Source organism: Arachis ipaensis, chromosome B7, assembly GCF_059453495.1.
Source record: "Arachis ipaensis isolate K30076 ecotype BB chromosome B7, ASM5945349v1, whole genome shotgun sequence".
Classification (NCBI taxonomy): Eukaryota; Viridiplantae; Streptophyta; class Magnoliopsida; order Fabales; family Fabaceae; genus Arachis; species Arachis ipaensis.
The window spans coordinates 32,767,352-32,793,837 of NC_142442.1; the positions used below are offsets into that span (position 1 = coordinate 32,767,352).

The window sequence follows — 26,486 nt, forward strand, 5'->3', positions numbered from 1 at the left end:
TAAACCTAGATAAAAGATTACAATAATCCACATTTACAAATGGGTAGCTCACAATAATGGCATAGAACTTCATCAGGCTCCAGCTTGTATTTTTAATTTTTATAATACAACAATGAGAAAAAACATATGCCAACAAATACGTAACTGTTTTTAGACTCTCAATTTTCCTGCTCAAGCTCATAAGTTCGAATTTGGAATACTCCGATTCATACATTGATATGATTTATTTTGAGAACTGTCGAACCGTCAACTAGGATCTGCATGATGGTAGAGTGATGCCTCCACAACAAGCAATGATAATAAGGTAAAGTAAGAGAACAATCAAGCAAGTCAATAACTTCCTGTTGAAGACCAAAGACACATACAATCAAGACAAGAATTCCAGGAAAAGGAAAAGGTGCCCTCTACCTTAAGATTTACTGATTTTGGAATTCGTATACTTTATAAATTACTATAATATGAAGCATATGAAAGAAATTAAACTCACAGGAGTTTAAAAATTTTCATCCAAAGAGCTCTTCGAAGGCGCTTTGATTGTTTCCTAAAGTGAAATGCGTTGTCTTGCATTGTAGCGGTCTTATCGACAAGAAGCTCAATTCGATCACCTCTCTCCAATATTTTCTCAATATTGTCCACCATGATAGTTAGTATCTATACCACAGATTAATAAGTTTAACGTCAGCAACTAAATGAAGAGATTCAAAAACATAGATACATGATAATCAAATATCAATGGTAGAGCCACTCATATCTCCTATCAGGTGAGAAGCCACAGTTATGTCCCTAACACCCTCCAGGTCTGCATCCTAAGAAGATAAGAGTGATTAACTAATAGAGAATATTATGCCAATTCAGAATTTTAGCAAAATAAGAATTACTTCGTCGGTAGTATAGTCCAATCGGCAATGGATCCTCTCAATCAAAGTGTAATTTTCAAATCAATAATTAACCGAAAGTCTTTCAACCTCGGGTCGTTCTCCCTAGGATAAAATTAGAAGTGTTACTCTTTCGGTTGTAGAGGCAAAAAGGGGTTTTTGAAATCAAAGAACTAAAGATTAAAAGAACTAAGAGATGATCAAAATTGGAATTAATTCAAGTAAAGAGAAAATAAGATCAAAACTAGTGAAAATGCTATCAATGCAATAAAGAGCCTTGACTTGGGAATGAGAGTCCAAGGAATTCTATTATCGCCATAACCATAACTATGATAATTATGATGAGTCAATCTCGCCTAGTTAACCCCTAACATCGAGGAGTAAGTCAAGCAAGCATAATTGACCTTAATCCATAAATCCTAGCTAACTTACCAAACTAGTTGATAAAAAGCTAGCGTCAATAGAAACAAGAGTCAACTAACTACCCTAGAATTACCACTAAATGTCAGACATTATGACTCTAGTATCCTAGGAACTCAAATCCCAAGCCAATGTGTGAAAATCTACTCAAAATATAAGGTTGAAATTTTCACAAACACCTTTTGTGCATAAAAGTAAAACATGAAAAATTGCAAAGAAAAATAGAAAACTATAACTAACTATTCACAAAACCAAATATAAACAAGCAATCAAACATAAAGAGAGCATAAAACATTAAATTCATCAATCAAAACTTCAAGAAACTCAAAACTGTAAATATGAACAAGGTAACTTGAACCAAAAGGAAATAAAAGTAAAGTAGTGAAATTAAAGAGGAAAGTGAGAGTACTTACAAAAGATGAGCAAAATCCAAAATTAAAGCTTGCTATAGAATGCTACAATGGAGATGAAAATGAAACCCTAAGAGAGCAATTCTACTCTCCTCCTACTCCTACTCCTATGGAAGCTTCCTAACTAATGAAAAACTAAAACTAAACCTAATGTAAGCTAATGTGTTGATATGTGTTGATATCCCCTTCATATAGCATCCAAATTCAGCCTTCAAGCCTTCCAAAATGGGCCAAAAGCCTTCAGAAATCGCGCAGCATGTGTTTCATTAATGAAATCACGTGCAAAGTCCTGTGCGTACGCACAGAGGGTTGTGTGCACGCACACATATAAATTCCTTCTTGTGCGTACGCACACGTACTTATGCGCACACACACTTGTCTGTGTGTGCTTTTCCTTATTTTCTTCATGTGTTCTCCCTTGTACATGCTTTCTTCCACTTTTGCTTAGCCAATCTTGCCAAAATGACCTGAAATCACTCACAATCATGGCATCGAATGGCATAAAAGTGGAATTAAATTACTCAATTTAAACACAAAAACACATGTTTTCACATTTATGTCCAAATTAGGTAATAACACAAAGTATGCTATTTTGATGCTTAAGTGTGAGTTTATGTGACGAAATCTATCCAAGTTGAGCTAAAATATATCGAAAAATATGGACTCATCAATTTTTTCACACTTAAACAATAACATATCCTCATGCTAAACCAAACAAGAATAATAATCAAAGGGGTAATCAACTTATTGAATGCAACTATCTATATGTATGCAAGTATACTATTTACTATCTATGTCTATCTATCTATCTATAGTATCCTATTGATTTGGTAAAAACAAACAGTCAAATTTCCAAGCAGGAGTATAAACATATAGGGCCAAGCAAAGAAGTAGCTTAATGCAATCAAAAACCTAAATAATTGATTCAACTCATCCAAAAGAAACAACTTGCAAGAATGCATGATAAGAAAAGTGGAAACATAGAATTGAGTGATCGAACCCTCACTAGGTGTGTATACACTCTCAATGCTCGGTGTTTAGGGTTTAATCACTCAAGTCTTCTCTAATCATGCTCTCAAGAAATTGCTTTTCATCTAACAATCAACAAGTATTTGATGCATGTATGCAAGTATCATGAGGTTTTTAGAAGGTTGTAATGGGGTTGGGGTAAGGGTAAGATGAATATATGGCTAAATGGACTAAAAGATTAAATCTTTGATTAGCTTAAGTATCCAACTCAACCTATATCAATCTAATCACAAAAATGCATTCTAGCCACCCATTATCTCTTTTCACACACATTCATGCCTTAGTTTCTATTCAAAATACATATGCATTTCTTATTCCAAATTTTTTTCTTTGGGATAACTTTTTTCCCATCTTATTACTATTTTTTTTCATTTTATTTTTTTTCTTTTCTATTTATTTTTCTTTTTTACAACAAATGCATATGGTTAAAGCAAAGTGATACATGAATGTGTACCCATTTTCCCAAATTTTTCAATAATTACCCAAAATAAAATTTTTCTCTACCAATGCTTCCCAAAAATTTCTCCCACACTTAAATGACACACACACCTCAACTTAAGCTAATCAAGGATACAATCCAAGGTAAAGTATGGTTTTCCACTTAGGATTGTGATGTGGTAATATTAAAACAATGCGGGTAAATAAGGCTCAAAGGGGTTAACAATTGTAGATGCAAAGGGTAGGCCATATGGGTTAAGTAAGCTTTAATCAAAGATGGCCTCAATCATGCTAAATGCAATCAAAACATCAAATATTGGACATAAAGAATCAAGCAAAACCAAGATTACAATCATAGAAGAGATATAGCACACAATGAACAAAATTAATGGTTAAAAGGTGTAACCACTCATTCAAGCTCAAAAACTCACAAGGTATTTGTTCTTTCCTCTTCTATGTTCCATAAAAAATCATTCAAGCAAGTTTAAAAAACAATTTTTCAAATCAATTCAATAGAATACCCTTGAAACAAAATTCCTGAAAATTTTTGTTGTTTTTCACCAAAATTATTTTCTATATGTATGTATGTTATGATGGATGCAAAGTTCAAAATTTCCTAATTCTTTTCCTAATTTTCAACAACCAAAAACTAACGTGAACAATTAGGACAAGATTGAACTAGGTACTATACTATTCACATCATCCAATCACAATTTCTATCTATAAAATATATACTAAGCAAAATATGCAAAAAATGTAACATATATAAAATATATACCAACTAAAAATGAAAAAATGCAATAAATAGAATTAAACTAAGATATATATACCAAAAGAAAATGCAATGCAACAATCGGAAACACTCTAAATATCTACAAAAAAAATATAATAAAAGAAAACAAAAATAAAGTGCCAAGTGTTCGGAAAAGAGAGTTTATGCCCCAAAAGTGGTGAATCCTCCCCCACACTTAAGCATTGCACGGTCCTCCGTGCACGAACATGATCCGGGGAGAATGTCTCTCGAGTGCTCCACCTTAGGTTGGCAGATGTGGGGCTTGGGTTGTGTGGAAACCGCCACGTCCAATGTATTCTCGGCATCTCCACCCTCGGTTTCCTCCTCCTCTCCTGGCTTCTTGCCTTCATGTCTCATCCTAAAAAAGAATGAATAAAGTATAATTAGGAATCATAGGGCAAGTAGCACAAAAGGGTAAAGGAGAGAGTAAATAAGTATCTAATTGAGGAATTTTGCATAGTGGTGTGGAATGATGAAAATGATGAGCCATGTGTGTATTCCAATTATGCGCGCGGTTAGAATACACACAATGGCCGGTTAAAATGGCATCCGCACGATGAAAAAATAAGCATGAGTTTCTCAACTAAATGGCCTAAGATGCAAGTAATGGATGAGCAACATTTAAGCATATGCAAACTTAGGCAACTACAACAAGAGTGAATTGAATGTAGGAATTATTGGATATTGAAGTTGTGCAAGTGAAAGAGTAAAATTGTTATAAAATAGCACAACAAATAATAACCAATGCAATGATGAAACGAAAATTACTTATTCATCCTTAGGAATAATCAAATAATCACATGATTAAGGTGTTTGTTATAAAAAGTGACAAGTCTTGATAGGAACCAAGTCAACTCAACTCAAATAAAATGCAGAGCATTAACAAGAAACAAGGACCTTGTGATGTGGTTATATTGACTTAAAAACCATGATGAACAAGAAATTCCATTCAATTCACTAAATTCAATATGCACTTGTTAAAAATTGCACCAAATAAGAAATCAAATGTCAATGTTCATATCAATTTGGTGCTAGCCACTTAAAGCATTAAACAACAAGTACATCATTGAAATTTCAATCCAAGAGTGCACAATACTCGATTAGAATGCCAAACAAGGATATAGTCTAACACATATGGTCATGACAACATATGAATTAACCAAAAAAAAATTCATTCAAGCATTTAAACAAACACATGGTATGCAGTGCACATATTCAACAAATTCGAACAAAGATTCAAACATCAACAACCCATAAATCAAAAATTAAACACTTGCAATGCAACAAACCAATAATTAAGCAAACTTAAACGAAATAACCAAAGTTAAATAAAGAAAACAAAAATTAAACAAGCAAATAAACATAACAAAGAAGATTAAAATAATAAAATTGAAAAGATGAAGAATAGAAAAGAAAAGGAAAGGCAACAGTGGCACTTGTGATAGCCACTGAGAGGCTCACGGCGATGGAACTTCGCCGGAGAGGAGAAGAAAGAGAGAAGAAAAAAGAAAGAATAAAGAAGAAATAAAAGGAAGAAGAAGGAAAAGAAGAAGAAGAAGAGAGAAGAAATGGGAAGAGAGAGAGAAATGTGGTGGCGGCGGTGGTTCCGGCGGCGGGGGTGGAAGAAGAAAGAAGGAAAGAAGAAAAGGGGTGAGGAGTGGAAGAAACTGGCACAACAGGGCACCCTTTCTCATTATTGCCCAGACCACGACTCGTGCGTATGCACATTAGCAAAAATGGGGGGGGGGGGGTCATATGCACAAGACGTGCGAGCGCTGCTGGCAGAGGGGGTCTCAAGACCCGTGCATGCGCACAGGCCTATGCGGACGCACATAACACTTTTCTCTTCTTCTCCCCCTTTTTTTTGAATAAGGCAAAATGACCATGTGTGCGCACGCACAAAATGAAAATGTGGTGGGGTGCGCGTGCATAGAGGGTGTGAGCGCTGCGAACAGAACGCATGCAACCAAGTGTGTGTACGCACACATCGGTGCGCACACACAGATGGAGAAAAACAGGGGAAGTGTGCGTATGCACAAGGCTGTGCGCACACACAGAACTCTGTTTCTGCAATATTTTTAAAGCCTCTAAGGCACCAACCATGATATCTGTTCCGAGGGTTACCTGAAACTGTAGGTCGATCTCGGACGAGATCTTCTATACTGGTCGGAGATGACGGGTCCGGCTGGTGGGTAGAGGCCGTGGCGGTCGTGTCCGACTTGTTGGACTGGCTGCACTTCTTATCCTTGGTCACCAGAGGGTGGGGGGTACCTGCAAGAGACTCCGATGCTTAAGTTAGCATGGGTATTAAACAGGTTTTTAGTAGAATCAGAGTATGAGTTATACCTGGGTGCTCCAGTGTATTTATAATGGTTGTAGAGTGACCTTGTTAGATAAGATAAGTTAGTTATCTTATCTTATCTTTATCTTTGAGTTGAGGTCAGCTTATCTTCAAGAGAACCGCCCTTATCTCTATAGGCTTGGACTGCCTTTGGATTTGGGTCGTGTTCCTCTATTTGGGCCCTTTACTGGGCCTTTCTGTCGATTTGACCGATCTCTTCTGAGAAGAGGTTGGATAGCCTGACCTGAAGAGGTCGGTCGCTTTATTACTGAACATCCCGGATCGGATGGCTCGAACCAGGGTGTGAACATTGCCCCTGCTTGAGCTCGGTCTTCTGCTTTGAGGTCGAGTCTTTGACTTCGAACTTTCTATAGTGAAGTTGAACTCGAGCATTTTGTCGATTCCTTTTGTAGAACCTTTTTTAATGTGGAACGTTTTCCTCTAAAAGCGCGCGCTTCGTATTAGCGCTCTGTTCTTGGGAAGGCGCAAGGGTTTAATACCCTCATTAATTAGCTTTTAATGCTCCGTTTCCCTTTTATTTTGAACCTTTACACACAGAAACGGTTTCTCTTCTCCGTTTTTACTTGTAACTTCCCCTTTCTTTCTCCCTTTCTGTTTCCTGGAGTTTGTAGTTTTCACCTTTCTTCCCTGCGACGTCACTTGGTGATTTCTTGGTGTTTCTTCTCGCTCAAAAGGCAGTTCTGTTCTACGTCTTCGATCTTCTTCGAAAACTTCTTCCTTTGTTCAGGTTGGTTCTTGTTCTCATCCTTTTTTCTGATAATGCCTTGATTTTGAATGTACGTTTGGAAAAGCTTGATCCTTTTTGTAACCTTGTGCTTGCTTGTTACTGTGGCGTATTTTTTTCTGGTTTTGCCTTTTTTGTTTTTGCGTATACCCCTAGTGTTTCTGTTGATGCTTCCTAGGATTTTGCATGTTCTACTGTTGCTTCTGGCTTGTTCTTTTGAAAAGACTGTATCTTGCAATAATGGTAGTTTTCAAAATAATAGCTTGACTTTTGCCCTGTTGATAGTTTTCCTCGTCGCTTGTTAAGATTTTCTTTGTTTGCTTAGGGTGCCTCTTTGATGACTACTTCTCCTGAACATTTTGCTGCTATCTGCCTTCGTTTTTTATTTTGAACTGGGATGGTGAGTCTGGGAGGTAGCTCGTTTGGATGGCCGTGTTTGATTTGTGGCTCGTTGCCTTCGAGGTGTCGTTTTGGTTATAGAACAGAGAGGTTTTGTTGTTTTCTTGTGTCGAGATGTATGCCTGTTTTCCTGAATCCTTGTCCTGTTAACTGCCTCCAAAGGATGCCCCTGGATCTTTTTGGTATGGGTCTTGGGATTTCCTTTTGCTGCTTGTTCTGTACTAGGTTATATTAGCCGAGTTATTCTGATTTCGTCCAGGATCTTTTTTAGTTATCCAATCTTCTTTTCTTGTTTGTAGGACTAGTTTGGCCATGTCTTCTCGCAATAACATTGTAGAGATGTCTTCTAAAGTTTCCGAAGGGATGTCCGATTGGCTGGACTCCCTTGTCTTGATGTGTGTCTCTGTGGTGGATGCTGGGTTTTGTGTAGAGCTGAGGAAACGTCATAGAGTTTGTGGTGGCGGTGCCCGGGAGAGGGACTATGAGCTTGTAGCGCCCGACTCTGACGAGAGGATTTATTTTCCTACTTCGGTCGAGGGAGAGCGTCCTTTCTTTTATGCCTATGAATATTTCTTCAGCCAGTTGGACATTACTTTTCCTTTTACTGCTTTCGAGACCGATTTGTTGTGGTCGTGTAACATTGCCCTATCCCAGCTTCATCCAAATTCCTGGGGTTTTATCAAGATCTTTCAGCTGCTTTGCCGAGAGTTAGGCGTAACACCTTCTCATACTCTTCTCCTCTATCTTTTTGTTTCTGCCAAGCCTGGAGCTTCTTCTAAAAAGAAGGCTTCCTGGGTTTCTTTTAGGTCTGCCCAGAGGCATAAAGTTTTTTCCATGTACGATGAATCTTTTAAGGACTTTAAGAATTATTTCTTTAGAGTCCGTGCTGTTGAGGGGGTCCACCCCTTTTTTCTTGATGAGAATGACGAGCCTGCTTTTCCTCTAGAATGGCAAAAGGATGTGAGAGTGTCTCGTTATACATGGGAGATGCTTGACGAGGTTGAGCGGGCTTTTGTAATTGTTCTTGAAGATTTATAGGGGGAGCCACCCCATCTTGATACAAAAAAGTTTTTGAGTGACCCGTCCCTGGTTCGAACTGCTTTGGGTACTATCTGACTTGTTTCTATACTTGTTTCTTAGCTTTGCTTTCTCTTTCTGTGATTGTAACCCCTTATTGTGGTTGATTCTGTATTTTCAGAGATGTCTAAGAACAATGATTCCATGAAGGCCTTCAAAAAGGCAAGGAGGCTGCTGCTGCTCAAAATATCTCGGCCAAGGCGACAGGAGGGGGATCTTCTCAAGTTCTGGTGAAGCCGCCCGTGCCGAATTCTCCTGGGCTGAAGAAGGTGATCCCCACTCCTCGGGTTCGTCTGGCCGACCCTCCACAGACTTCTGCCACTACTTCTGGTGCTCCTCTCAACAAGAAACAAAAAACAATTGAGCCTTTTAACCTTGATGCTCCTGACTTCGATGCGGTGGAATTTGTTGATCAACAAATCGGTCCTTATGGTGTCCTCCCTATAGATGATGTATCGCTCCTTCGCCATTTGGACTTTATAACTCGAAGTAGTGTTAAAATGGCACATATGGGGGCTGTCCTGTACCGAACTACTCAAAATCTTCCTCTTCATGCGACCAAAGCCTTCATGGAAGAGGCTAAATAGGAGTTTAATCGGATGAAAGGCTTGAAGGAGGAGCTTGAGGTGAAAGTGTCCAAACTGGAAGGAGCTGAAGAATGAGAAGGCTAGCTCCCTTGCTTTAGCGGCTTCTGTGAGGTTGGCCGAGGACACGGCATTGAGGCATAAAGACAGCTATGTTATATCCTATCGGGAGGTGATGCGTCTGAGGGAGGAATTGGAGTCTGCTCGAGCTGATTACTCCGAGCTCCAAGGTCATCTTGTTGGCAGCGTGAATGCTGCTTACGAGAACCTAAAGGAGCAGGTTCGAATTCTGGCTCCCGAGGTCGACCTTTCTCTCTTCAGCCTGGACAATATTGTGAGGGATGGTAAGATTGTTCCTGACGACCCGGATGATGATGATGTCGAACCTCCCCCTGCACCTGCTGTCAAAGTGTCCACTTCTATAGTTCCTTCGGCTGAGGTCGGTCATCCCGTATCCGATCCGAATTGTCAAATCCTGAATCGAGATGATGGGACCGTGGATGCTGTGCCTATTCAGACTCGCCCTCCTTCACCCCGTATTGATGCTATTGAGAAGGCTTCTGATATTTAACTGAACTCTTTATCTTGATTGTGCAGATAGCCCGGCTTGTGGGCTTTTAAACTCTTTTATTATGTAAATGATGTTTTGGTGACTGTTGATACTTTTCTTAGTTGCTTGTTTAGCAACTTTTATTTTGAAAAACAACAAGTAGCTTTCGTGCTTTTGGGGCTGACTTTGATGGCCTCTGGAGCTGGTTATAATATTATGCTTGTTTGCGCTTGTCTTGGCACCTTTCTAGGTTTTTGAGAATGTTAGTGTCTTCTAAGTTATTTTTGTAATCCTCTTTTTTGGACCTTGTACAGGTCTCTTTCAGGGATTACTTTATAACTTTATGTTTTGCGCCGACTTTGTCATGTTGGGCCTTTCCTCATGTTGACCGACTTCGCCATGTGGGGTCAAATTATTTTGTAATCCTCTTTCTTGGACTTTGTTTAAGTCTCTTTCAGGGATTACTTATAATTTGCGGGCCGACTTCGTCATGTCGGGCCCTTCTAAGTTATTTTTGTAATCCTCTTTCTTGGACCTTGTTCAAGTCTCTTTCAGGGATTACTTCTATAACTTTATGTTTTGGGCCGACTTTGTCATGTCGGGCCTTTCTAAGTTATTTTTGTAATCCTCTTTCTTGGACCTTGTTCAGGCCTCTTTCAGGGATTACTTCTATAACTTTATATTTTGGGCCGACTTTGTCATGTCGGGCCCTTCTAAGTTATTTTTGTAATCCTCTTTCTTGGACCTTGTTCAGGTCTCTTTCAGGGATTACTTCTATAACCTTATGTTTTGGGCCGACTTTGTCATGTCGGACCCTTCTAAGTTATTTTTGTAATCCTCTTTCTTGGACCTTGTTCAGGTCTCTTTCAGGGATTACTTCTATAACTTTATGTTTTGGGCCGACTTTGTCATGTCGGGCCCTTCTAAGTTAAAGTAATCCTCTTTTATAGGGTTGGCCAGACCTCTTTCCAGGGTTTACTTATAACTTGGTTTGACTTGGTCCGACTTCTTAACGTCGGCCAGTTATTTAAGTTATTATTTAGCAATCCATCAGGACCTCATCAGGTCCTTTCTCCGGATCACTTTCGATAACTTCTTGCATTATTCTGTTTTCATCTTTGCCGATTTGTAGAAGGTGGGTTAAATCCTCATTTAGTCGACCTTTAGATGAATCTGGTTTTCATCTCTGTTGGTCTTTATCGTGATTGTGCAGTGAATTTGTTTTTCACTTTTTGCCAATCTGTCGCTTTATAATCGGACGATGAATGTTTCAGATTAATGCATCTTGAAAACTTTGTAGAACGTCTAATATATTTTATTTAAAAGAAAATGAAAATATGTACATATAGAGCTTTTATCCTTTTGAGTCGGACAATTTTTGGATCTCAACTTGGTGCCTCATTAAAAAACCTTTTCAGGAAAAAGAGTGCATCCTATGATGAGATCTTTTACCTTCTCTAGCTATAGTACCTTCTTAGGTTGCAGGTGTGCCATGATCTGGGAAGCTCTCATCCGTCGAGTTCGGATAGTCTGTAGTAGCCCTTCCCAAGTACTTCTATGACTCGGTAGGGTCCTTTCCAGTTTGCTACTAGCTTTCCTTCTCCGGGTCGAGTTGTTCCAATATCGTTTTGGATCAGGATGAGATCATTCTCAGCAAAACCTCTTGGCACTACCTTTTAATTATATCTGGAAGCCATTCGACGTTTTAGTACTTCTTCCCTGATCCGAGCTCTTTCTTGGATTTCAGGAAGTAGGTCGAGCTCTTCCTTTTGAAGTTGGGAGTTGGCTTCTTCATTGTAATAAACCACTCTAGGCGACCCTTCCTCGATCTCTACTGGGATCATTGCTTCCATTCCGTATGCTAATCGGAAGGGTGATTCCTTTGTGGTGGAATGTGGCGTCATTCGATATGCCCATTGGACTTGTGGAAGCTCTTCAGCCCAAGCTCCTTTTGCGTCTTGTAATCTCCGTTTTAACCCAGCCAATATGACTTTGTTGGCAGCTTCGGCTTGTCCGTTGGCTTGAGGATGTTCGACGGAGGTGAACTGGTGCTTTATGTTCAAGTTGGCTACTAATTTTCTGAAGCCTGCGTCTATGAATTGAGTGTCATTGTCTGTGGTGATGGAGTATGAAACCCCGAACCTTGTGACAATGTTCCTATATAGGAATTTCCGGCTTCTTTGAGCAGTGGCGTTGGCTAGGGGCTCTGCCTCGATCCATTTTGTGAAATAGTCTACCCCTACTATGAGGAATTTAACTTGTCCCGATCCCTGGGGGAAGGGTCCGAGAAGATCGAGTCCCCATTTTGCCAATGGCCAAGGTGAGGTTACGCTGATGAGCTCTTCTGGCGGGGCGATGTGAAAGTTGGCATGTTTCTGGCATGGTGAGCATGTCCTTACAAACTCTGTAGCTTCCTTTTGTAGAGTTGGCCAATAAAATCCCGCCCGGAGTACTTTTTTGGTGAGAGCTTGTGCTCCAAGATGATTACCACAAATGCCATTGTGTACTTCCTCTAAAACTTCCCATGTGTTAGAGGTTGGCACATATTTTAATAGTGGTATTGAAATCCCTCTTTTATATAGGGTGTTGTTTATGATAGTGTAGTACTGAGCCTCCCGTTTTAACCTCTTTGCCTCCTTTTCATCTGCGGGGAGTGTTTCTGTTTTAAGGTAGTTAATTATGGGGGTCATCCATTCTTGATCCTGACCTGTTACGGCTAGGACTTTTTCCTCTTCCGAGATTGACGGGTTCTATAGCATTTCCTGGATGAGGCTTCTATTGTTGCCCCCTGGTTTGGTGTTGGCTAGTTTTGAGAGTGCGTCAGCTCGGGCATTTTGTTCGTGGGGTATGTGGCAGATCTTATATTCCCCGAGTTGTCCGAGCTGTTCCTTAGTTTTATCCAAATACTTTTTCATGGTGGGATCTTTGGCTTGGTAGCTTCCTGTTATTTGTGAGGTGACTACTTGTGAATCGCTGAAGATGTTGAGTTTTTGAGCTCCAACCTCCTTAGCCAGCTTCAAACCAGCTAGTAACGCTTCATATTCCTCCTGGCTGTTTGAGGCCGGGAACCTAAATTTGAGGAAAAGTTCAACTTGGGTTCCTTTGTTGCTTTCGATTATCACACCTGCGCTGCTTCCAGTCTTATTTGAGGAACCGTCCATGTAGAGATTCTATTCTATGGGGTTTTCAGGGTATCTGTGAATTCTGCAATAAAGTCGGCTAAGTACTGTGACTTGATGGCTATCCAAATTTCATATTAGAGGTCGAACTCGGATAACTCGACTGCCCATTGTAAAATTCTGCCTGCTAGATCTGTTTTCTGCAATATTCCTTTTATGGGCTGGTTGGTCCGAACTTTAATGGTGTGAGCCTGGAAGTACGGGCGAAGTCGTTGAGATGTCAGTATGAGAGTATAGGCAAACTTTTCTATTTTTTGGTAGTTCAGCTCGGATCCCTACAGCGCTTTACTAATGAAGTATACAGGTTGTTGCCCTTTGTCGTCCTCTCGAACCAATGCTGAAGCTACTGCCCGACTTCCTACCGCAAGGTATAATACTAGTGGCTCTCCCTCTCGTGGTCGAGTTAGGATAGGTGGTCGTCCCAGGAAACTTTTGAAATTCTGGAAGGCTTGCTCGCACTCTATTATCCATTCGAACTTCTTTCCTTTCCTTAAAGTAGCATAGAAGGGGAGAGATCTTATCGCTGATCCTGCTAAGAATCTGGATAAGGCTGCCAATCTCCCGTTGAGTTATTGTATCTCTCTGATACAAGTTGGGCTCTTCATGTTGAGTATGGCCTGGCATTTATCCGAATTTGCCTCAATTCCTCTTTATGTGAGCATAAAACCTAAGAATTTGCCTGCTTCTACTGCAAAGGTGCATTTTGCCGGATTGAGTCGCATGTCATGCTTCCTTATAGTGTCGAACACTTGGGCCAGGTCGAACAATAATGTCTTTTCACTTTGTGTCTTTATTAACATATCGTCTACGTAGACTTCCATGATTTTTCCGATATGATCTAAAAAGACTTTATTCATTAGCCTTTGATAAGTAGCTCCCGCATTCTTGAGACCAAAAGGCATCACAATGTAGCAGTAATTTACTTTTGGTGTTAAAAACGAGGTCTTTTCTTGATCTGGTGGATACATGGGGATTTGATTGTATCCAGAATATGCATCCATAAACGAGAGGTATTTATATCTGGATGAGGCATCCACCAGAGCGTCGATACTTGGGAGCGGATAAGGATCTTTTGGGCAGGCTTTGTTGAGATCGGTGTAGTCGGTGCACATTCGCCACTTTCCATTTGATTTTTTCACCAAGACGACGTTGGCTAGCCATAGTGGGTACTTGACTTCTCTTATGAATCCTGCCTCCAGTAGTGCTTGTACCTGTTCTTCCACAGCTTGGGATCATTCTGGCCCAAGTTTTCTTCGTTTCTGCTGTACCGGCCGAGATCCTGGATAGACCGCCAACTTGTGACACATTAGCTTGGGGTCTATGCCTGGCATGTCTGCAGCTTTCCATGCAAAGAGATCGACATTATCTCGTAAGAACTGTACTAGTAATTCTTTTGCGTCTCCTTCTAGGATCGTGCCAATATTAGTTGTTTTGTCCGAGGTGTCTCCGATCTGAACTTTCTCTACTTCACCTTCGGGCTGTGGACGGAGTTCTTCTCGTCTCTGAACTCCCCGAAGCTCAATTGTATGGAACTATTCTCCTCTGCCTCTGAGGTTTAGACTTTCGTTATAACAGCGGCGTGCCATCTTTTGATCTGCTTTTATCGTAGCTATCCCTTCTGTAGTTGGGAATTTCATGCATAGATGTGGATTTAAGACTATTGCGCCGAGTTGATTTAGTGTTGTCTGACCTATTAAGGCATTGTAGGCTGAGCTCACATCGACCACGATGTAGTCTATCTTGAGTGTTCTGGATTAGTTCCCTTTTCCGAAGGTTGTATGTAGTGACACGTATCCCAGTGGTTGTACTAGGGTATCTCCCAGTCCGAACAGGCTGTTCGGGTATGCTCTAAGCTCCTTTTCTTCTAAGCCGAGCTTGTCGAAGGTAGTTTTGAATAAGATGTCGGCGGAGCTCCCTTGGTCTATTTGAGTGGTCGAGCTGGTAGTATTTTTTCTGTGTGGCAGACTTCTTTGTACACATCCACAAGAGACACCCGAAGGGGGTGTAATTATGATATTTTTTAATTTTTTCCCCTTGTCGATCTTCCTTCTTGTTGGACTCTTTATCTGTATCTCGGTAGGGGAATCCAGACTTTAAGGTTTCTCCTAACCGAGAGTTTTCTTCCATGTTGATGTATTTCTCCACTCGCTCTTGTACTTCATCTAAAGATGTGGGGTATTTCTTTGATATAGATTGGCTAAAATGTCCCTCTCGTAGGCCATTGATGAGGCCCATGATGGCGGCCTCTGTTGGCAAGCTTTGTATATCTAGGCATATTTTGTTGAATCTTTCCATGTAGTTGCGAAGACTTTTCCGATCTCCTTGCTTGATCCCTAGTAGACTGGGAGCGTGCTTAGCCTTGTCTTTTTGGATGGAGAATCTGGCCAGAAATTTTTTGGCTAGGTCATCAAAGCTTGAGATGGACTTTGGAGGTAGGTTGTCGAACCATCTGATTGCTGTCTTCGTGAGAGTCGTTGGAAAAGCTTTGCAGCGAACGGCATCCGAGGCGTCGGTGAGGTACGTTCTACTTCTGAAGTTGCTGAGGTGATGGTTGGGATCTGTAGTGCCATCATACAAAGTCATATCCGGGAGTTTGAAGTCCTTAGGAATTTTAGTTTTCATAATTTCCCTAGTGAATGGATCTTGATCTTTGCGTGAATTGTCTTCAGGGGTGGTCCGGGTAGCTTTTGCTTTGAGATTGGCTTCGAGTTGTAGGAGTTTATCTTCTAATTCTCGACGTCGCCTTACCTCTCTTTGTAGATCCTTGCCAACTTCTCGTTGATGCTGGCTTTCTTTTTCAAGTTGCTTTAAACGATCTTGAAGTGCTTCTATTACTCCCAGATTTGATGAGTTTTTGTCTCCATTAGATTCCGAGGTATCTTTCGGCGTCATGTCTGCATTTTTGTGCGGTGTTCTATCCTCTAGATCTGAATCGTGGTCGTTGTCATGGTCGTCCAACATGGTGATGGGATGACTTCCAGGTTCCCCGGCAACGGCGCCAATGTTCCGAGGGTTACCTGAAACTATAGGTCGATCTTGGACGAGATCTTCTATACTGGTCGGAGATGACGGGTCCGGCTGGTGGGTAGCGGCCGGGGCGGTCGGGTCTGACTTGTTGGACTGGCTATACTTCTGATCCTTGGTCACCAGAGGGTGGGGGGTACCTGCAAGAGACTCCGATGCTTAAGTTGGCATGGGTATTAAATAGGTTTTTAGTAGAATCAGAGTATGAGTTATACCTGGGTGCTCTAGTGTATTTATAATGGTTGTAGAGTGACCTTGTTAGATAAGATAAGTTAGTTATCTTATCTTTATCTTTGAGTTGAGGTCAGCTTATCTTCAAGGGAACCGCCCTTATCTCTATAGGCTTGGACTGCCTTTGGATTTGGATCGTGTTCCTCTATTTGGGCCCTTTACTGGGCCTTTCTGTCGATTTGACCGACCTCTTCTGAGAAGAGGTCGGATAGCCTGACCTGAAGAGGTCGGTCTCTTTATTACTGAACATCCCGGATCGGATGGCTCGAACCAGGGTGTGAACAATATCAATCAAAGTTTTTCAAGTCCAAAACATATCATTCATCAAAAACACATGATCAAACATAAAATGCAACTAATTCAAGCCTAGAATACAATCAAACTATGCTAATCAAAGAGACAAAATTCAATAAACAAAAGCTAAAAGAAAGAGGGGTTGAAAGGATATTACCATGGTGGGGTGTCTCCCACCTAGCACTTTGGTTTAAAGTCCTCAAGTTGGACTCTTGGTCGAAGCTCACATCAAGGAGGCTTGTGCTTCCATCCATCCTTGAGTCACCAACCATGCTTGCTCTTCAAAAATCCTCCGGGATCCCAAACGAAGTACATTAAGCTCTCAAGCAACCTCAAGCAAGAAATTGGAATCCAAAATTGTTGGTAGTAGAGTTGTATGCCCGGATCCCACACTTTGGTTTCTCTATCATCCTCTTGTTGACTTTCACTTGTACCCTTGGATAAACAACCTCTCCAAGCACCTTTTGAGCACCCACTCGAATCTTGGAATCCTCCCAAGTGGACCTTGCACCATTTATACCTTGAATTCCTTTGGTAACCAATACCCATTCCTTCACCATTTAACACTCTAAGAAGCACTTTAAGTTGGTGGTCTGTTTCCAAGAGAGCATATTGGTATGGGCCTATGAAGCTCATGGAAGAGATTGTTACCTACTCATATTGCCCTTGGATCAGAGTCACTCTTGTAAACTCTTGCATGTATGCCTCCACTTCTTGGATGATCACCTCTTCCTCACCACTCTTTTCTAGCTCTTCCCTTTCTATCTCAAACTCCAAGGGGAAGGTGTCCTCAAGATCATTAAGGGGGGTGACCAAGGTGGACAAAAAATTATTGATGATGCAATCCACTTCTTGATTAAACTCCCTTAATTCTCTATTTAACTCTTCCGATTCACTAGTTCTATCTTCCTCCTCTTGTGATTCAAGCCTTAGCTCCTCTTCCTTTCCTTGAGACTCCATGTTCCCCTCTTCTCTACACTCCTTAGTTGATCTTCTGCTTTCTTCAAGGGGGATGTCTTGAGTAGTTGAGTGTAGTGAGGCCAAGCGATTGACCGCTTCGGCTATGGTAGCAATGAACTCTCCTTGCTTCTTTCGGAACCCTTCTTGCTCTTGGAAGAATGCTTAAAGGTCTTGTTTTTCTTGGGACAAAGGTTGGAGAACTTCACAATTTGATGGAAGAGAAGGTTCAAAGTTTGGAAGAAAGGTTGTAAAGTTGGACTGTGCATTATGTGGGTAAGGGTATTGAGGTGGTGTGTAAGGATATGGTGGTTCATATGGTTAATGGTAAGGTGTATAAGTATCTTGATTCCATGGAGGTGGAGGATGTAGTACTTGAAGGTTTGGTGGTTGGGGGTCATGTAGGGGGTATCTTTCATATCTTTGGATTTGGTATTCACATAGGGGAGGGTTCATATAGTGTGTAAGAATATGGTGGTTCATATGGTTGATGGTAAGGTGTATAAGTATCTTGATTCCATGGAGGTGGAGGGTGTAGTACTTGAAAGTTTGGTGGTTGGGGGTCATGTAGGGGGTATCTTTCATATCTTTAGATTTGGTATTCACATAGGGGAGAGTTTGGCTCGTTGTAGTATGAGGGAGGTGTTTGCCATGAGTGTTGCTCATACGCAATTGGTTCCTCCCTAAATTGATTATCCCACTTCATGAAGCAATCCAAACTTGAATTCATCATACCCTACAAAATACTCACAACCAAGCTCCAAGCAACAAGGGTGATAGCTCATAGAGAAAGTAGGGAATAAAAACAAAAGACATCGACAAACAAGAAAAACAAACACCTAGATATTAACAAAAACAAACAAATAACCAAAAAGTAAGATATTTACACTATCAACATATTTACAACAACCTAAAGATAGCACTCGATTGCATTCCCGACAACGACGCCAAAAACTTGATAGAGAGGATTATGCCAATTCGGAATTTTATCAAAATAAGAATTACTTCATCAGTAGCATAGTCCAAATCGGCAATGGATCCTCTCAATCAAAGTTTAATTTTCAAATCAATAATTAACCGAGAGTCTTTCAACCTTGGGTCGTTCTCCCTAGGATGCAATTGGAAGTGTTACTCTTTTGGTTGTAGAGGCAAAAGGGGGTTTTTGAAATCAAGGAACTAAAGATTAAAAGAACTAAGCAATAAAAGAACTAAGAGATGATCAAAATTGGAATTAATGCAAGTAAAGAGAAAATGAGATCAAAACTAGTGAAAATTCTATCAATGCAATAAAGAGCCTTGACTTGGGAATGAGAGTCCAAGAAATCCTATCATCGCCATAACCACAACTATGATAATTATGATGAGTCAATCTCACCTAGTTAACCCCTAACATCGAGGAGTAAGTCAAGCAAGCAGAATTGACCTTAATCCATAAGTCCTAGCTAACTTACCAAACTAGTTGATAAAAAGCTAGCGTCAATGGAAACAAGAGTCAACTAACTACCCAAGAATTACCACTAAATATTGAACATTATGACTTTAGTATCCTAGGAACTCAAATCCCAAGCCAAGGTATGAAAATCTACTCAAAATCTAAGGTTGGCATTTTCACAAACACCTTGTGTGCATAAAAGTAAAACATGGGGAATTGCAAAGGAAAATGGAAAACTATAACCAACTATCCACAAAACTAAATATAAACAAGCAATCAAACATAAAGAGAGCATAAAACATTAAATTCATCAATCAAAACTTCAAGAAACTCAAAATTGCAAATATGAACAAGGTAACTTGAACCAAAAGGAAATGAAAGTAAAAATAGTGAAATTAAAGAGGAAATTGAGAGTACTTACAAAAGATGAGAAAAATCCAAAATTAAAGCTTGCTATAGAATGCTAAAATGGAGATGAAAATGAAACCCTAATAGAGCAATTCTACTCTACTCCTAGTCCTACTCCTATGGAAGCTTCCTAACTAATGAAAAACTAAAACTAAACCTAATGTAAGCTAATGTGTTAATATGTGTTGATATCTCCTTCATATAGCATCCAAATTCAGCCTTCAAGCCTTCCAAAATGGGCCAAAAGCCTTCAGAAATTGCGCAACACGTGTTTCATTAATGAAATCACGTGCAGGGTCCTCTGTGCGTACGCACACATTGCTGAATGTCCACCTGTGCATACGCACAGAAGGTTGTGCGCACGCACACATACAAATTCCTTCTTGTGCGTACGCACGCGTACTGGTGCGCACGCATACTTGTCTGTGTGTGCTTTTCCTTGTTTTCTTCATGTGTTCTCCCTTGTACATGCTTTCTTCCACTTTTTCTTAGCCAATCTTGCCAAAATGACCTGAAATCACTCACAAAATATATCACGACATCGAATAGCATAAAAGTGGAATTAAATTACTTAATTTAAACACAAAAACGCATGTTTTCACATTTATGTCCAAATTAGGGAGATAACACAAAAGTATGCTATTTTGGTGCTTAAGTGTGAGTTTATGTGACGAAATCCATCCAAGTTGAGCTAAAATATATCAAAAAATATGGAATCATCGTTAACACAAGTGAATAATTTAAAGCAAATTACCATTAGGCTTACATGTTCTACAATCTCTTGTTAATCTCTGAAAAAGAAAGGCCTAGTGGAGTGCATCATAGTGAACCATCTTTGGCTAATATCTGGCCAGACAGCCTCAGCCTTTGGTCCATTCTACTCCTTCTCCTTCGATGACTTAACCTTCTCTATGAACTCCAACAGTGCTTCCTCACCTGATGTACCTCTTTTGTCAGTCTCATTTAAAGTACTTGACAGAAATAATCAGGGAAAAAAATATTGCCAAATTGCATACATCTTTTCAAGTGAAGCTGTAACCATCCCTATGGGAATGTCTGGTGAGTCGTAACCCATCTCCATCAGCGCATACCTGATTTCAATATCCGATTATTTCTAAACAGCAGTAGCAGAAACTCATAAAAGGCAGTGTTTATACCTGTATATCTCCTGGCTGCATAAAACCTTGACGAAATTGGCAACCATAGGCTCAAGTTTACAGTGTGTCGCTGCTATCCCCAGTTGTCGTAGTCCTAGTGCGCCATGCCAGACTTCTACTCCATCATCCTAAGCCACGTTCCAAGAAGATTGTTGCATTCTTTTATCTCAAAAGTGGTAGCAATGGCATACCTAATGCTTAGAAGTAGCAGTAGAAACATACCATATCAATGGGGTAGATATGTGCTACAAACAAAAGATATGTATTCACTTCTATCAAAGTGATCATCACAACCAAGCCATGTTCTTCTATGTTCTGATCTCCCCTAGATAAATAACTCTATTTAAATGATGGAAATAACCATTGTTTGAGTCTCAAGTAATTTGATTTGAGTAGCAAATTAAGAGATGAATAAATATAGAAAAGTGAGCAGGCTTTAAATGCACAGTTTTGGTGAGCAAAGTAAACTTAAAAAATTATTATCAATAGAAGATTATGCAAAAACTCAAAAGAACTTTATATAACTTCCATAATTAATTGATTCTGGGAGAAAAGAAACTATCAAATACAAATCACTCTAATTCAAAATTAGTTCTAACTAAATCAATTCTACAAAAGTACATCTGAACACAGATACAACTAATAAATGTAAGCATTACTATCATGCAACCAATAAATTCTTATCATCTTGATGTGGTAGAAGAGGTACAGTTTTTAAAATCATACTCGTCATAATTTCAAAAATCAAGAATCCAAATGTCATCTAACTCAAGGCCTCTCTCCAGAATCCAGTAATAGATTATTAACATTATTTAAGTATCTAAAGGGAAGATAAAGGATATGAAGTTTTGAAAGCATTATTAAAGAATTAGTGTATAAGAATCTATAACTAAAGCAGCAACTATGTTTTTATAATGGATACAAATACCATAGATCTTTAGGTAAAGAAATTAAAAAATTTTTCTTGTTTAAATGGTTGCTTATAAAGCTATCGCTTACCAAAGGAAGTGGACAAGATCTTCCAGACCCTATTGCTCGTTTACCATAGCCTCGCACACTCCCAATCCCTCCAAGTTTGATTCCTTTAGAAGCAACAAATTTAAATTGATTATAGATTAACCACTTGAAAATAACTGGAATGCCTTGCTGTAGTTGAAGATTACCCGGTGAGGCAAACAAATCACAACAAAATGTTTGTACCTGAAATAGCCAAGGTAGGAACTTTCATAAATGCACTCCCAAATGCACAAAGTTTTTTGAGGCATTTCTTCAAACACCTTAAATTAACTCTCAAAAACTCAAAGAACTTTTATAAATAAAATTATACTAAAAAAATTTAGATTCATTGTCAAATACAACATATGTATTCATTTTCATAACAATGAAAATCTTTAACTATAATTTTTAGCTATAATTGAAAAGCCAAATGAAAAAACCAATTCAGTGAAAGATAAGAAAAGTTACTTGTGTAATTGAAGTTTCTCTTCTTCAATCTGCAATAAGAAGCTTCAACATCATGCATTCAGATTGAAATGAGTAATTTCAACTGCAGATCATGAGAAGTTTCAATCAGTTGAGTGAGAAATACAATTAATTAGTGAGAAATACATTCAATTGGGTTTTAATGTCCTTTAACTGCTAATGCACTATTCTGGTTCCGAAGTGAAATGATGAAGTCGATAACTAAAATTTGTCTGAATTTCATAGTGCTAAACATAGGGAATTTAATTTCCTGAAAATCAACTACAGTAATCAAAATTTACAAAAATTAACAAATACAGTAATCAAAATCAATTGATATATTAACATATTCCGTAATAAAAAAGCACTAAATTAGGGATTGGCCACGAATTTATAACATAAATGAACTCATTGAGGATGGAAGGATGACCTACCTACAGAGCAATGGTGACAATGACTGGGAGCAGAAAGCAGAGACACTTACAATGAAGAGGACAGAGGAGCAGCAATGATCACAGAGGCAACAATGACTTAGGAGAGCAGATCAGCAACAAATTCAAAGGTTGCAGTCTCACCGGAGAGATATCGAGAATCGAGATCAAGCGAGAGCGAGAGAGATCGAGAATCGAGTGAGAGCAAGAGCGAGATTGGGATTGAAATCCAGCGAGATCGAGATCAAAGCAAACGCGCGAAGGAATAAGTGATTAGATCACAGCGTGAGCGAGATTTGAATGTGAGGAGTGAGAGATTTTGATTTAATGACCAAGGAGTTTTACTTGTTCCTGTGAATGTGAATAAATGATTAGGAATAGGTAACATTTTTAAAAAAATTAAATGTATTTGGTAGCATTTTAGCATAAATGTTACTTAAAATGTAATTTTGTTATAATTACTAACATTTTAATAAATATTAAGAGATAAATGTTACTAAATGTCTATAATGTATTAGTGTGTAATACTTTGACAATAGTGAAAATTCCACCACAGTTGTGGTGGAGACTAGATGTAGGTTGCATTGAAGGTAACTGAACCAGGATACATGACTGTGTCAACTTCTTCATTTCTTTTGTTGTTCTGTTTTCTAAATTTTATGAGACAAAACGAAATTACCTCTTAAATTTTCCACTGCACAGTTCAAATAGAAATCAATTTTGAAGTTGGGTATTAAAGGCTTAATCCATTAAAGTAAAAGAAGGCCATAGATTTAACATCCCTTCTCTAAGCCTTCTATAACCTTCAAAGACAAATAACCCTCTCTCCAGCCACCATTTGAAAGCTGCTTAGACAGCAAAAATTCACAAGCTTTACGGATGGCTGGAGAATCACTGTAATTCTTTCCAGCAGCAATCAACCCATTTATCCCAAATCATGTGGCATAGGTGAAGCAAACTCCCCATGAACCATATCTGTTAAGTAGATTTAGGTGGTTTAGAGGTTTGCTAAACTAACAAAGTTCCATTCATGCTAAAAGTAAGAGAGCGAAACCACAACATGCATAAATCGACTATCAAATCAATAGAAAAAACTTGAAAATAGTGGTTTCCAAAAGGGGAGCAGCAAACCATGAACCATCCAAGCTTGAACGCTTTCAATATATGCAGTGCATTTTTTAATACAACGGCTTATTTCTTCCGGGCGATGCATGGGATATAATTTTCAAAATGATGCCAATGCTTGCAGAGAGGTTGATGTACATTTCACATAACTATATAGCACATAGCAAATAGAAATATTAAAAGATTCAAAAGATGGGTTAATGGATAGGAAGATGAATGCAAAAACTTATACTGAACAAGCATTTGACAGCTTACCAATAATCAATAACTATATCGCTTTCCGCTGAATTTATTATCTGACAAAAGAGAAAGCATTCATCTAAGCTAAGTGTGTATCAATGACAATGAAAAAAATATTAAATAAACACTGTTAGGTACAGCTAAGATAACCACGAAAAAAGGTAGGCAGGAATGTGTGGAAATAGCCATCAACTCCTCATCCTCCAAATATGATTTATCTCAATACCAAATAATAAGACCTTTCATAGTGTCATGTTCTCACAATTAACATTCTGTTGAGGTATTCTCTTAACCCAGTTAAACATAAAGTATAATCTGAATCAAAATTAATCAAATATATAAACAAAATCTGAATCAAAATCCTTAACTCTAAACAGCTACAATTAAACTGAATTAATCAAAAATAAAGAAAAGTAAAAGATGGGCTTTGTTTCTTTTTGTGTTCTTTTTCTTGCTGCTTTTTCTTCAACCTCTCCTGTAAATCATCCATTTTACATGCTCAGTGTAGATTTTTCAAGAATAGAGCAACTAAGATTACATAATAGAAACTTATCCAATAGCAACAAATGAAGTTTGAGTTCACATTGACTCCAAATACTCGTCATAAGCAACTTCCCAAGAGAAAAACAACATTTATCAGCTAGAAAGAACCTGACTTGTAAAGAAGGTTCAATTGGGACCATTCACATTGGATGCAAAGGCTAATCATGACTTAATATTCTCATATCCATCATAAAAATAACTAAGTTATCCTAAGGCACATTAATTCTAATTACATGATTGCACTTACTTGACTGTAGTTTGAAATCAAATGATCCTCTTACAAGCACAATCATGAAAAAATTAATAAAATACCTTAGGCCTCTAGCATACCAATAATGTTCATTATTGTTACAACTTGGAGCATGGGCAAAATTAAATTTGAAAAGCAAACACGACACAATCCCACATAGGTAAACACCATCAAATTAGAGAAAGCAAGTAATGAAATCTACCTTTGTTTTAATGAGTATAATATCTCAACACCCTCATGGTGGAGAACAAGTTTATCAAGTGCCAGTACAACATATCTAAGAAAATAACAAATCAATAAATTGTACAATACCCATGTCATTGTCAGCAGGCAGCAAAATTAAATTTGAAAAGCAAACAAGACATACCATCGATGAAGCAAAGCAATTACTGGGTACAAAAAATGTGCAAGACCAATTTCAAAGTGCATAGAAAGAAAGTTCAGAATAAATCAAACCAAAAAGAACAATCTAGAAGTAATGAGCAGAGCAGAAGAAAAGAGGCACCAATAGCAAGCAAAAGCTAGAATAGAGGCGCGGAGTCTGAATCTGCAGCTCCAAAGACGAAAGGCTCGTCCAACATGGAGCTTTGGCAGAGGATCTGAATCAGAAGAAGCAGACGTGGAAAAGTACCTAGAACAGATCTGAACCTGCGATGGGTGCGTCGATGAAGGTTGGAGGTGACGGAGGCTGGAATCTATCACCGATGGTACCTCATGGAAGAAGGTTAGGGTTAGCTTGGTTTGAGAATATTTTTCCAAAGAGAGGAAAGAGGGAAAAAGGTGTGTCTGATGGTAGCGGCGTCAAAGTGGTAACACATGAAAAAATGAGACTAAGGGAAGGGGAGATTGAAATGTCACCAAAGAAAAGGTAGATTAGCTGCTTTTCCAGCGTTCACCACTAAAACCTCTGGAAAACCATCATATAGCGGCGATTGTCAAAATAGCTGTTAATTGTCCGCCGCTATCTTCTATTTTTGTAGTAGTGAAATAAGTAAAATTGAGTTAGATTTAAGAACCTTAGATAGCCCACCTTGTATTATGGTTTTAAACTTTAACTCTAAGCTTTATATCTGAGTGTCGAAATTCTAGGATTGCCTTTGCGTTTTCCGAGACCTTTTATATTAACTATGCGGGCACCTTTACCATGCTGAGAACCTCCGGTTCTCATTCCATACATGTTATTTTTCAGATGCAGGTCGGGCAGCACCGCACTGAACATTCTAGAGTCTGTGAAAGCAAAGAACTCTTGGGACTCAGGGTTGTATTTTATTTATGTTTACACATGTATATAGATTCTCCACCTTGTATATATTATATTTTGTCCCTCCTAGAGGTTGACTTGGAGAAAAAGGTTTGTAGCTTGGGTTTAGAGTATTCTTTATATGTATATGTATACTTTGGCCGGCCTTTGCTTCGCAGGTCGAGTTTAGAGCTTGATTATATTTACCGGTTAGAATCTTGTATATATCTGTCTCTTGATTTTCTGTATAAGCTTTCCATCTTATCATTAACCATGAGCGTTGTACCTCCATTTTTATTTTTATCATACCGTTTTTTTGAAGGCTCCTAGTTATATTGCTCTTGCCACACATATAAGTATTTTTACTTTTAGAGGTCGTAGTGCCTCGTTACCCCTTATTTACGTCCTAGATGTAAAACTCTGTGTGGTAGGATGTTACAATTATCGGCGGACGAAAAAATTATCCGGTAAAAATTTATATAGTTAGATTTATTCCAATAGTAAATACATTACCGACTGATTTTTTTTGGTAAATTCACCAGTTAATCCGATGGTATCTGACGAATTTCTTGTAGTGCCATTAGAAGTAATTTTTCTATAATTTTTGTTTTTTTTTCCAGATTTTTTTGTTTGTTTAGGATTTTATTAAGTTTTTTTTTTGTTAAATTCTTGATTAAATTTTTTAATGAAGTGTGTGATTAGGGATTGATACTAATTAGAAATTAAATAATTTTAGGTTAGCTAGGGTGTAATTTATGGTTTGTTCTGTGTTGATGGTATTTTGGTTTATTGTAATTTTCTGAGTTTATTATTGTTTGAGTTAATTATTTTTTGAGTTAATTTTAGTGTTATT

At 38.7% G+C, this 26,486-nt stretch overlaps 1 protein-coding gene across 3 annotated transcripts; it reads right to left on the reverse strand.

Annotated features, from left to right (window-relative positions):
- Positions 1 to 147: 147 nt before the first annotated feature.
- Positions 148 to 22,562, reverse strand: LOC107609913 (protein ADP-ribosyltransferase PARP3-like). Of its 3 annotated transcripts, XM_088493668.1 has the most exons (7): positions 22,239 to 22,562; positions 21,544 to 21,836; positions 21,343 to 21,425; positions 20,344 to 20,471; positions 20,203 to 20,277; positions 19,953 to 20,122; positions 148 to 651 (listed from the first exon to the last, which is right to left on the reverse strand). In XM_088493668.1, exons 2-6 carry the CDS (start codon positions 21,569 to 21,571, stop codon positions 20,119 to 20,121), a joined length of 318 nt encoding a protein of 105 aa, XP_088349794.1. In that variant the 5' UTR covers positions 21,572 to 21,836; positions 22,239 to 22,562; the 3' UTR covers positions 148 to 651; positions 19,953 to 20,118. The 3 variants fall into 3 exon arrangements, 2 of the variants coding, with proteins under 2 accessions (XP_088349794.1, XP_088349793.1); XR_015892236.1 differs by lacking the exon at positions 21,544 to 21,836 and having other exon boundaries at positions 21,343 to 21,543; XM_088493667.1 differs by having other exon boundaries at positions 21,544 to 22,562.
- Positions 22,563 to 26,486: the final 3,924 nt, after the last annotated feature.